Source organism: Diorhabda sublineata, chromosome 2 (genome assembly GCF_026230105.1).
Source record: "Diorhabda sublineata isolate icDioSubl1.1 chromosome 2, icDioSubl1.1, whole genome shotgun sequence".
NCBI classification, from domain to species: Eukaryota; Metazoa; Arthropoda; class Insecta; order Coleoptera; family Chrysomelidae; genus Diorhabda; species Diorhabda sublineata.
Window position 1 is genome coordinate 9,411,330 of NC_079475.1, and position 14,472 is coordinate 9,425,801.

Genomic DNA, 14,472 nt, shown 5'->3' on the forward strand with positions numbered 1-14,472 from the left:
CAATGGATAATGTACTTCATAGATGATTTTCGTCCAAAGTGAATTAAAAAAAAAACCTCAAAGACAATATTAACCTCTGGAAAGACTATTCGGTTGTTGCCTCCGATTCTATTGAGGATTTGGAGGCATCTGTGCAGCATATCATGATAGGATTTCCGTTGACTCAATTATTTCTATTACCTAGCAGTACTCTCTGTTTGTTTTCTTTTGTCTTTAACATCGTTGTAGAAGTTTTTTTCGTTTCAAATTTTTCTCTATAATTTTTAATTGGTCTTAGTTTCATTTTATGTTATATTCCTGTGATTTATTCAGTCTTATTTTTTTTCGTGGCGATTGTTACTGCTTGTTCGATTTATTTCAAATGTTTGTATGTGGCTTTCTTCTCGGCTGTATTCTTCTATGTCTATCGTATGCTTTCGTTCAATAATCACCCTCTTCAAAATGCTCACGTATGGAATTTGTTTAATCTTTGTTTTTTATTGTTTTCTCAATTTTTTTTATCCTAATTTTGACACCTACCAGAAAGTGATCCGAATATCTGCTTGATCATTCAAGTGCCTTGTTGTATACATGTTTTTTCTTTAAAAGTCCGTAATTATGGTGTTTATATTTCTTTCGATTGTCAAATCTATCAATCTCAGTCTAATATTATTTGACTCATCGTGATTGTTTTCTCTTCTTGCTATCTTTTTGTACATTTCCTTTTGGCCAACTTTTGCGTTTACAATTACAATTTCTGTGTTTAGTATAGTATCTATTAGCACTTCCAACTCTTCATAATATATATCATTTGTGTCTTCGTCTTTCTCTTTAATTGCTTCATGTTTATTACATACCATCTGTACTATTTTGCGATTATATACATCTTATAAATGTTAATTTCTTTGATAAATGTTTCAATCGCAGGGTAGGGATCTTTTTAGTTTATTATTATATGTAGATGGTGCTTAAGAACGATCCTACCTCGAAGAAGGTACTTGTATATTTCGAAATGAAACTAGTAGAGGGATAATATACATTTATTGATATCTAATAACGCTAAACAGGGTTAGCCTACGGAAAATATCACAATAATTATTATAAACCACTAATTTTGGATTTCGAATGAACTACTTTGATCTTCAATAACGATTCATACTTCTATGTAATATTTAAATGGAAAGACAATATAATGAACATTTATATATAAAGTAAATGTTTCGAAATAATTTCTGAATAATACATTGTAAAAATATGTATACTAATGAGTTTATGAGTGTTTATCGGTAATAACAAGTTTACATTTCTACAAAGAGAAACAACTCATAGTATTAGATAAACATCATTTGTTGTTTCTTTCAAAATAATTGAAACAGTTTATAATAACAAGATAACCAAGATATAGAGGATATAGAGGAAAAAATAACTGAAGGAATACATAAAACACGTGGAATAAGACAGGGTTGCATATTATCACCAATACTTTTTAATACATATTCCGAAGTAATTATCCAGGAAGCCCTAGCAGTGTAGTCCCAGTTAATAACATGAAATTTGCTGAAGACACTGTCTTAATAGCTGAGATTTTCAAACAATTACAGAAATCGTAAGAAAAGTCAGCAAGCGGTTTGGGCTACACATGAATTTGAATAAAACTAAATACATGCACTTCTCGAAAATTCGAGATCAGAATGGACAGTTACAAATTGGAAATAACTACTTTGAAAAAGTATTAATTAGGAATTAAAAACTCTTTATTAGAAGAAGTTTTACTTGGACTACCATAAAATCCAGCGAAACTTAAAGTCAATTGTTTAAATCAGCTGTGAAGAAACTACAAATAGTCATGATGGTGGTCAACTTTTGTCCAAAGATACATTGAAAATGATCAATGAATTCTGATATACTAGAAGCGCTTTTGATGTCCATTCCCTCGACAAAAGTATTAAATTTACTTTGCATACCATCTAATAGGAAAAGTCCAATGATTATTTCATATAAATCATCCTCTAATATTAGTTTAGGAGGTAGTCGCTTCTTTCCAAGGAATTTAATGCCGGCTAAGTTTCATACGGTTCGCTTAGTCTTTTCCTTAATCACTAAACTCAGTGCCAGGCTCAATACCATAGGAATAGGAGGCTGTAGGGATCACGCGTCTTATCTCACTTGAAATTTCTACACATTATTTCATACATATATAGAAATATGAGTCAGGTAGATCAGGTAGATCACTTATAATGTGAATTATAACCCAGAACGAGATTTAAAACGCTAATTTCCGAACATTCAGAACATGATGGGGCTAAGCCGATCATAGTTTTTGAAAAGTCCTATCAGCTGCTTGTCTTCAGATGATAGTGTAGAATTTTTTATTCCGTCAAACACACTGTATGGACATAGGTAATAATTTATTAGAAATTCATAATATTCTAATGTATAATTTCGAAAATATGTTTAAATATAAGTTCTGTCGTCCACTAATGATAAGTAACTTGAAAAAATATAAATTTAATACTGAGCAGAGAAACTTTTAATTACATTTTAGTGGATAACAAACAAGATCAGTTTTCTCACTCATCACTAAAGAAATGGGTAACCAAGCAGTGAAATCTGTGACTATGGAAAGTAATATTCATATCAATAATTACTCAATATTCAAAAAGTTTTCGTTTCTAAATAATTTTCGATATATAAATATACAAAAGGGTTTTATTTGCTTATTTTCAATTTTACACGTGATATATTTGAATTGGTAATTATGAGGATGATAAGATTATTTTTAAATATTATGAATGTTTTGTTTGTGAAAAACTATAACTTAGACCTTCTCTGATAAGAAAAGGAAGCATAAACAATGTTAGAAATATGTAGGAGTGAAAAAAAAAATTACCGAAAGTTCATAATTTAGTTATTTTATATGTTTTTTGAAGCAGTCCTCTATTTGAGTTCTGAATATGAATTTTTCAAGGTAGGATTGTTTTTTTTTCAAACTAGTGTAGGATCGTAATTTTTGTTGTAAGGCAATTTTGATAAATACGATGCAGATGGCATCAATTTACCTTTAAATAGTCATTTGAAAAAATATTGGACAAAAAAATAATTAAGCTACAATATAAACACAAGTAAAAAAGTCCAATTGGTATAACCAAGTCCAAAAATAGAGAAATGTCTAGTTTGTAGCTCACAATGTGCCTTCACTATTATTATTAATAATTTTCTGCAATTATATTCTACAGGGTGTTTCAAAAAAAGGTCTCTAGGTAGATAGAAAAATGAAAAATATTTGGGATTTGCTGAGTAAAAAATTCATGTGTATATATATACATATTTTATGCGAATATATTTTGGAAGCTGATACATCCAATATACTAAGAAAGTACACCTGATAAAACTTGATGTACCGTTTTCGGAATATTTTGATTTGAAAATTATGAAGTAATAACCGAAGCTGGTATAAAATTTTAATACAGTTATTAATTATTATTAAATATTATGTGAATTGGAAAATTTTTGTCGCGTTTATGAGACCCCATCGATAAAATGGATACATTTAAAAAAATTGGGACTGAGGTCTTTCGTTACTTGTAATGTTTCACAAAAATCTAATCAGTATAGGTTATCAAAATTAAATAAGTGTGGGTATTGAGCTATTGAAGGACTTAGTATGAAACAAATAACAATTCGATGATCATTTATTGCGGTACCGGGTTTATTACCCTTTGGAAGTGTTTGGGAAACTAGTGCAACTGTTAAGCATTATTCAGAAAAATTTCCTTCGAAGAAACTTACCAAGTGAAAATACATTCAGAGCCAATAAACAACGTTATCGAAAAACTGGGAAGGTAAGACTTAAACAAATAAATTCTGGTAGAACAAGAACCATTAATAAAGAAAATATAATTTCAAATTTAGTTGATCAAAATCCAACAATTAGCGTGATAAGTGTGACAAGAAATACGTCATCTTCAAGTACTTGGAGGATACTTGAAGAGCAACAGCTAGATCCTTATTATTACAGATAATTCCAAGAGCTCTTGTCAGATGATATCTACCAGTTACAGTGGATTTTTGTAAAACATTACAAGAAAGGTTAGTTCTCAATCCCAATTTTCATATTACCAGCACTCTTTTGAAATTTGGTTACAAATTAATAGGTTATCACATTATACTTGGAACTTTAAATTTCAAGCAATCACTTATTCAAGATATTAGAAGACATAACTCAACTTAATGAGCGAAGATGTTTTGGATGCACGATGGAGCTCCAACGCATTTTGATAGAAGGTGTAGTAATTGGTTGATTAACCATTTTCGGAATCGATGGATTTGTAGAGGTGCAGAAGCTCCGATTCATTGACCTCAATAATGCGATTTTAATCCTTTGAATTACCCAGTTTGGTTGTATCTTAAAGAAATAGTTTATGCTACAGAGGTGAATTCACCTCAAGAATTGAAATAATTCAACGGCACTATGATGACCTCATATCTAACTCCCAAAACCTTTTATCTTGAATACGGTTTGTATCTATCTTAGAGACGGGATCACCTTTTTTTGAAACATCCTGTATATTCCAAATTATGATGTTCTATCATCAAAAATTCTAATTCAGAAAAATCAACAACTGTTTATTATTTTGTTGAATTTATTATAAGAATCGTTATTGAGGATCGAAACAGCATACATACAACAAGTGCAGACATCTAAGTCAATAAAAAATAACAATTTCACTTAATTTTACCTTCCCGATACACATTAACATCCAAATTCATGGAATATATGTTAATACAGATCTGCACAAAGATTTTATTTACATTACAGTTATCTATATATGTATATACATCTATAATACAATATTTATTTACAAATTACATTTGAGATAATTGATAGATTCAACTACGCATGGCAACCGTTTTTTATTAACAAATATGTTTTTTATATTTAGAATTTGTTAGTTAAGCACGATTATTTTGATAGTAGCAAATGTTGATTCTGAAGTGATATGGATAGGAATCGTACCGATATTCAAAAACCAGCTCTGAAATGTCAAATATCACATTCGTCCGAATAATTGGGCCAAAATATGTGTTATTCTGGTGTCATAGAATAAGCAATTTCGTTTTATCTTTTGCGCAGCACTTTCGCATATATTCATCGTATCCAATATACGTTGAGAGGACTCAAACCCGTAGAAGAGAAATTGTGTCTGTCGAGAAGTAAAATTTAAAATTACATTTTCCATGAAGCAATAAACATAAATGGTTATAATGTGTACTAGAAGATACTTTTCAAAAATATGTTTAAAAATTTTTATACTGCCATGAAATTTTATGCACTCAAAATCTTCGTTTCTTGTTTTCTAATCTTTTCTTTTAATCCTCAGAGGTAATAGCAATTTCACTGCTAGTGAATCAAGGCTTAGCCAAAAATACGAGTTGCTTCAATGGAAAGTGTCCTCGCGTTGACTGAGAGTAGTCGTCTTAGTTTAGGAGGCTTTTGGCATAGAATTAAGTGAACTGAGACCGTAGTTTTTCATAATCTTTGATCAATTTGTTGGCAAATATCAAGTTTTGTCAATGCAATTTGTTTTTTTGAGACCAAGAATTATAAATATCGAATCATTTATTAGAATTTTATGTTATATTCCGGAAGTTGCAGATGCAGATACATTCTTTGAGTTGATTTGATCACCAGTGTTAAATAATTTACAACCTTTAATGTCTTGATGAGCTTTATATCCAGTGATGTTACCTCCAATACCTCATACTAGTTCTATTGACCAATTTTCCCAGTTTTTTTGGTCTCAACAATTTCTCTAGCAGTGAATTTGGATGGGTTTCTATGATGATATCATTTTGTACTGTGAGCACTCTCATATCTACGTGAATTGTGTGGTTTGATATATACCGTGAAGCATGTACTAGTTGACAAATCCCTACAGATTAATTCCACGAGTCCACATAGTTTAGGACAGACTTTGCTCTGTTTTAAGTGAGGCTTTGAATTTTCTACATATTAACCTACTTTTTTCTCTTTTTCTTTTGATATGATGTATCCAGTTTTTGTCTAGGTGGATTCCTGAGTATTTACTACTATCTGTTTGTAGTATTTCTAATTGTGCGTGAATGCAAAAAACGTACCCTTACCTAATGTGATTGTTTCATTAAGTTGATTTGCTTCCATTTCCTTTCATTCTTTCATTTTGCTTAGATAGATCTTAATAGTACGAAAAGAAGCTGATCTAGTACATTACCTTTGCTGCAATAGGAATAAGTTGCAGCTTTTGTTTGTCAACTTTGGTTTGGAAGATTCTGTTGGCTATGTAGGATCTTAGAAGTGGATAGTAGTTTGGGGAGAGAGGTCTTTCAATTTTGTACTGCCACAGTCTGTCAAAAGTCTGTCCGATATTATGGAAAACAGCAGATTAATATCCGGTTTTGTTTATGTCGGTTTTAAAATTGATGTCAAGGGATCCATTCTTGTGGAGAGTTTTTCTATGTAGGAATAGTTTTTTAAGAAATTTGGACATTTTTGTAGCAGGCTTATTGGATGGTAAAATGACACGTTGATTGAATCTGTGCCTGGTTCATCAAGATGATTTTGCCGAGTATCTGAGTCCTAGGATTGCGTTGTAAATTTATGTTAGCATGACAATTCATTTTTGTGGTTTACTTTCAAAATTTTGATGCTCGGTACTTTTTCCAGCACGGCAATTGAGAAAAAAAATATATTTTCATTATTATGTGAGTTATTTTTAGCAATTAGATATGTACTAGTTTCAATAACAATGAACAACAATATGGTATAAGTTTTTGATCTTTAACTAAGCATAAACTTTGTTTCAGTAAATTGTAGAGCCATATTTCTACAATTGATGAAATTTGCTTGGGAAAGTATTCGGAAAATATATTTCGATACATAATTAGCTGTCCCGTGAAGACTGAATTCTAATACGTACAGAATTTAGAATAAATGCAGATGTGAACTACGCAATCCCAAATCGATGCAACAAACATATTAGATTGGATTCCTCCTTGCAGTAATAGTCTTTAGTTTGAGATATGGTGCGTTTTTGCCAACCACCGTGAATTTGAGAGGTCCTACCATTCATCACAAAATGATTCCAGCCGTGACTTAATGCATGTAAACGAGTTCTGAAGATATATCTTATCAAAATAACCGGACCTGGAGCTTTAAATATCAGCTGAGTTTAATTTTAAATTTCCAAACTTTCCGCTAAAGGTAATAATAACAATCAAAGTAGGATACAGGCAGGAAAAAATTTCTTTATAATTGGGCACAAGGCCCATGTTTGTATATTTGAATTGACCATAAATTTACTTTGATCTGTATCAATTGTTGAGCAGTGTATTACGAAATATTGTTTTTCCTTTTATTTCGTGAATAGTTTCAAAAATTATATAAAAAACGATATGGATCGTTGATAAAGTATTCAGATATGTTTTTTTGTAGCACATGAGAATATAAACTATATTCTGTCATCACATAGGGTGAGTTGTTCGGTATATTTTGTGAATTATTATAGTTGAAACAAACATTAATCTTCACATTAACGGTTAGAGATTGTCCTGGAAAAAATTACAGCTTTTCCAGTAGATTAAGCATACACTATTTTTAATCAATTATATACATATTTCAACAATTTCAGTCTAAAAATTCGCATGTCTATACAAATTCAGTGTACAATATGGATATTTCTGATAATTGTTCGATAGTATTTTTTTCTTCAAAAAAAAAATAATTGTGGAATTTCAGGAACTAAAATAATATAAAATATCTTTGAACCTCTCGAACGAATTGATTGTGGAACACACATTCCGTGAAAACGATGTGTATCACTCCAATTCTCAACCGACATGTTTTCTTTTTGGTTTCGGCTCATTTTGAGTTTCTAGGGCAGTCTCGATGTCGCCATATATTCGTTTGATAGTTTGATAAATGTGAGGTCCTCAAATACGTTTTCAAGTATCTCTTTGATGGCCTCCATACGACGCTGTTTTTGCGAAATATTGAGGTTTTTTTTATGACACACTCTATACCCAAAATATGATCCATAAGAGAAACTCTTTCGAACACCATTTCATCAATTTTTTTGATGTTACCATCGTTAATAGAAGTAACTCGCATGAGACAAATTTTTGACGAGTTTCCAAGCTCTACTGAATGCGTTCTGACACTCAAATACTAAACAAAACTCGTCAAAACACTTCCAATTGGCTTAAAAACATACACGAGATTAATCGAATCAAAGATAAGGAAAATGGAGGACGAGCTAAATACATATAGAAAAGGGAAATAAACAATAGATAACATATAAATATAACGAGAAGAAATATGACATTCATTGGTTTAAAAGTGGCATATGACTAGATTTATAGAGAAATAGGAAGGAATATATAAAAACGGAAAGTTAAAATGGAAAAGAAGATCGACGGAACTTAAGATGGAGATTGGAATGGAACAATGAGATAATCTTGGTCATCTTCTATCAATACTTATCATGAATAGGATGATAAAAAAAATGGAAGAGGAGAACTATGATTTGAAGACGATAATTGGATACAAAAACCTAGAAACGGTGAAAATAGACTGATTAGTATATGCAGACGATTTAATGGAAGGAAAAGTAGACAATAGAAGATTATAGAATGGAAGTAAATGTCAAGAATTGCGAAAGGATAGTAGAAAATCCGAAAGAGAAGAGAAGATTTGGTAATACAAGAATAAAGAATTAATTTTAATAGAAGAAAATATAGATATAGAGAGTGAGAACAGCCCAAATGCACTTAATAACCTAATTTTCGGAAAAAAGGAATAATAGAAGACGCAAAAACAAAAGTCTACAACTCAATAATTGTACCCACGTTAATATATGGAAATGAAACTAAAGTAATGAACAAAAAAATAGAGTAAAAGTAGAAGAAAATAACGAAATGAAGACCCCGACAAACTAGGCTATAAAGTAATGGATAAAAGAAGAATGAAAACTGAACTCCCAGTAATATCACGCTGGAAAGGGCATGAAGACTTCTAAAGAAGATGGAGATAATCCAAGTGTAAAATGTAAAAGAGGAAGAAAGAAATAATATCGTAGAATGATGGTCTTATAACAAAAGGAATAGCAACTGATTGTTATGGATTCCATTAGATTAAGACATTCTTTTGGAGGATGCAAACGTTCTATTCTAAAATCAGAATCGATGATTGCTTCTTACTCTCTGAGTCAAAACAGTTGACTATCATCATCACTATTTTGAAGATTAGTTAGAAGAAATGTTAAACAGGCAGGCAATGAATGATGTATCATATTAGGTTATTGATTGAATATCTATCGACTATCGAGGAAGAAGCTTTAATTCATATATAACTTTATAATAATATGAAATTTGATATGACAATGTCCAAGGCAGAATAATTGATTCCAGTTAAATCTAATAGACAGTAGTAATCACTGCATTTAAACAATGTACTGATTTATCATATTTCCATTGTGATTTGATGGAAGCTGTGTTACGTATTATGAAGAAAAATAGGATACGATTGATGGAACCTGTGAAAATAATATGAGAGATTTAATTTGAATTATGATTAATGTGGATCTCGTGATCATTCAATATTGAAAATCGAAATCGGACGATTCATCGACAAATATTTTGTTGTTGAATGAATTGAAATAACTGTAAGGAATCGAAATTGAGAACTACTTACATAAATAAAAAATAAAGCTCCTATGTGGACTATAATGACAATGCATTCAAAACAAAGTTCTTTCTTTTTAGTTTTCCAAGTAAAAGTTCGTTACTAGCATTTTAAGTAGTGTTTCACTTGATTGCAAGAGTTTGAGAACTAAGGAGTAGTATGATAAAAAACATTCGGAAACTTTTAGGAAAAAAGTTGTGAATGCACTAAACTTTTGTAACTTAAGAAGATGAGGTGAAACTTTAAACCAATTAAAGATTTAATTACTTTTAATCTACTTCCTGTTTGGTGTCTAATTTGTCCATATTTTCAAGTTATCTCAATGGACAAATTATTAGATTTTGTGCTTTTAGAGATGTTTCCACTGGATTTGATGATATTTTTTTATAATCACTAAATAATAAAACATATATTCGAAGATAAAAGTTATATTGTATTTCAATATTAGAATTATTTTATATCCATTTAGACAAGTTTCCTCTGAAAGTATAGTTCTAATTGACAGTCAATAAAAATGTAGGAAAATGAAGAAATTGAGTATCGAGCTGTAAGTAAATGCTGGTGGATAACCATTGGAAAATTACCACCAAAGGTTGCTCAGTATCTGGAGCAGACATTTTGAAAATAGAACAACAAGGAGGATTGAAACCCCAACAGTTTGAGAAAAGGCTTTGCTAATAATTTCTCATTGAATAATCTATTTTTATTATCAAAAATATCCATATTTATATATACGTCTAGTCGTGGACGGTAAGCCAACCAGCATTTGCAAAATACTACTTGTCAAATAAAAATATTGTAACATTTAGACACAACTTTCTGGTAGTCGATTTGCCATCAGTCTTTCTTTTATAGCGATTCCATTTAGTTCCAAGTCCGTAACGCCGTGGACTGTTGAACTTCCATTTCCCAATCGAAGATCTTTTGGCCTAGATTCTCTTGGAAAAGTTCCACTCACCATAGCAACTGGATTTTTGTATTGGTGGTACTGGAAAATATATAAATTGTTATTGATGAATTTGTTTTTATAATGCTAGAATTTAGTATCGAACAATAATTTTGAAAATTATTGAAAATAGTTCGAAGAATAGCGGGAAGACCACTACTGGATAGAGAAAGGAGTGAAAACATAAGACGAACATGCGGAATAGATAATATCAATGACTGGGTACTGGATAGAAAGATAAAATGTAATGAGCACATTGACCGCGTGACGGAAGAACGAATTGTGAAAATATCAAGGGACAAATCACCAGCAGGACAAAGAAGCATTGGAAGACTTGGCAAAAGATGGAGTGGCAACCTCCCAGGTGACTGAGCAGAGGCAATGACGTGAAGAAAAACAGACAATGATGCCTATACACAGCAGGAAGAAGAAGAATAATTTTGAAGTAAATTTTCGCGAATGGAATATTTCATGTTTCTCCATGGTTGGATATATTGTGATAATATGTCAAATATCACATTTATATAAGATTACCATCTTATAAATTTGGCAACCAGGACAAGGCACGTGGAAGTCATGGATTTCAGAGCTCAGAACCTGGACCAGCGCCAGATAAAACTGATACAAGTCAAAGATAGGCTTTTTGAAATAATTTTCCAATTCACCAACAGAAAAGGGCGCAGACAGAACAGTTCACATTGGCAGTTTAAACGATTTTGTTTATGGTAGTTTATTCAGTATTGAATGTACTTACTCGTTCCAGTGACATAAATGCTATTTTGTAGTTCTGTGAGAACTGTATTCTTTGTGTTTCATTCATAAACAGATATAAAAAAATATCGAATTGATGAAATTAAAGAGAATCTTGGAATTTCAGTGATTTGATCTCCACCAAAGTTAGAATTTCTGAAACCGTTCGCGATATTCATACTGTTTACATCAACACTCACGATAACACTGCCTGACGAGCGTTTCGAAAATCAAGTTATTATCTTCAGAAACCGAAGGTGAACTTATTTATAGAAACGCAAGTTATACAGTGTAATTGTGGTGTAGTGGTGGTTTAAACAGCGTATTCACCATATGATTTCAAATTGAATCCGATTGAACTGGTAGGGCACAGATAAGAGAAGAAGATTCAAGAAAAAATAATTTTCGTAATGTGAAGCCTAAAAACTGTGATAAAATGATCAAACCACTCATTGTGAATATTGGTTTTAACAGTTCATCATCTGATTTTGATTTGTGAGGAGTATCTCTACTTATACTGGTTGTTCAAAAACAAAGTTTGAACCCTTATACCTACATAACCAATGTTTCATACGATTATAGTCGAAGTATAACTTAAAAAATATTTGATACGCCTAGGGATTGATAATGCTTTATCATTTTATTATTCACGTATTTAAAAAAAAGACTATACATGATTGAGAAACGTTGAAGTTTTAGAATGGCCCCAGTGAAGGATATAACACAAATTGGACAGACTTCAAACAATTCCAACTATCAGTTCAGATAGATTCTTAATTTAGAGTGTAGAAGGACAAAATAATTTAAAGTAGATATTGTCAACTAGTCTTAAATAAATTAAAGAAGCTAACTAAATATGATTTCATTTCATTATTTTGTTTTTTTAACCATAAGGGTGCCATCCATAAATTACGTCACATGTTAATGGGGTGGGAAGAGGACGACGGAGTGTGACATTGTGTGACAAGGGATTGAGAGTCGTCCTACATTTCATGACGTCACATTTCAAAATCTATTATAGTCTAAATGTTAAAACACGAAGTTTAAACTATTACTTTACGAAAACCTTAAAAACAACTATATCTGTGTAAATATAAGACACCAATTTATTGATTTATCAACCACTATTTTGTGATTTTAGCTTACGAAACAAACTTTGAAATGAACAAGAATAGTGATCTAGGTAATCTTCATTGTAAACTATATTTTGCATCATACAAAATCCAATAATCAACACAAGCAATTACATAAGATGGAACAAGAATTTTATCTATCATAATGTTTTGTCCTCAAAGAATTGCTGCTAGAAAAATTATTTGTTGGATGATGACGATAATGCTGTATGATTAGATAAAAAAGATGTCGACACAATTAATGTTCCTGACATCAACAACCCAAACGAGAACGAAGTGGCTGCTATGTCAGTTATATATAATTTAATGGAATAGATTCAAAGTTCATAGACTCAAGATTTTAAGTTTATATCTTTAATTAATATAATTCTGTTAATATGTTTTGTTTTGTTAATTGTTTTATTTGATGTTGATTCTATTAAAAAATGATTCAAATGGAAATAATACTGATTATGGAACCGCTATTTTCGTTCAATAATTTCCAAATGAAATTTACAAAATATGTGACATAAACGAGCAAAAAATAATGAAATTCGTATTATGTAATTTATGGATGACCCCTTATAGACGCGTGAATATAATTTCATCTTATTTCTAGTTTTGTATTATTTTTGAAACAAACAATATTTTACATTTTATTTATATTATGATAATATCGATCTGTAATTGTTTATCTCATCAACAGAACATATAATTTGACAAAATGTTCTGGAATTAATAGAGCCTTAAATAGATGTGTGTAATTTGTGATGAATTACCTTATACATATATATTTATCCTAATTATGTTGTAACACTAGTTTTTACCCATTCCATTCTGGCAAATTATATAAATAATTCATACTCTGGTTAGCTTAATGATTTTTTAATAAGTGAAACCTGAAAAAATACATTTACCTGTTCATTGATCACTGGACTAATCCACTGAGGAGAAGGAACATTAGACTGAGCGTAGTTCTGTACTTTTGAGATATTTCTGGTTGCCGGTGGAACTTGAGCACCGTTTAAGGATCCCACTTGTCTGTCACTTTCTCCCTCAGGTGATCCTGTCAGATAAAAAAATAGATTTTAATATACATTCGGGCTGAGAAAGGTTATTTTCCTTGAAATATGAAGTGAATATAAGACAGCGGAGGGTTGCTTACATCGATGATAATATATTATAAAGAAGGGAAAATATATTATAATAATATGGTATAATGTCCATCAACAAGGAATAAAAGGTTAATTTTGTGGTTTCTATCACACCCTAGTTTTTGTAAAAAAATCAATAGTTGGTTGAATTAATTTGAAAAGACATATTAATGACTTTTATATTATTTGTAAACTACAATATTTTCACGAATTCATCCCTGAAGGACAAACTTTAGTACTATGCGATTACGAGGAATATTTGCCGGATATTTGAATATCTCATAAAAACATTACAGTTTTCAAAAAACTACAATTTTTTTTTTAAATTTTGTACCCTCAACTATCAAGATTAAAGATGCGGTTATAGTCCTTCCAATATTAATTACATTAATTCCCACGGCAATGTTTACTCATCTAACAAACCGTCAGTATACGTGGAGTTGATGAATGTGTGTTAAAATTCATCCAACTGTTTACTATTGAAAACATCGAATCGTAAACATAAATACATTTCTATCGGCCGAAGCTGTCAGAAAGCGTATGTACATAATTTCTTCGAAATATTCCTGCCATACAGTCTGCGATAAGCAGTGGCGTCGTTTAGTATTTGGGGTCTCGTATACACTGCGACCCAAAGGATCTATCGTATCCTGATTTCTTGCTGCGATACTATAGAATCCAGTGTTTACATCTGATCCATCAATCCCATTCCTTTTAAAAAGTCCAGAATGTGGGATGGCTTCAATTGCCAGAGATTTTCGTCGTAAAGTATTGGTGAGTGGCTTAGATTTATCCAGCAGTATAAAATGACGA

General features: G+C 31.0%; 1 protein-coding gene across 1 annotated transcript in view; it reads right to left on the reverse strand.

Annotated features, from left to right (window-relative positions):
• Positions 1 to 323: 323 nt before the first annotated feature.
• Positions 324 to 14,472, reverse strand: part of LOC130440591 (hemicentin-1) — a 304,911-nt gene continuing 290,762 nt past the window's right edge. The window contains exons 12-13 of the mRNA XM_056773852.1: positions 13,423 to 13,571; positions 324 to 10,685 (exon numbers count right to left, since the gene is read on the reverse strand). Coding sequence (XP_056629830.1) covers positions 10,503 to 10,685; positions 13,423 to 13,571 — 332 coding nt within the window. The 3' untranslated portion in view covers positions 324 to 10,502. The remainder of the gene's footprint in view (positions 10,686 to 13,422; positions 13,572 to 14,472) is intronic.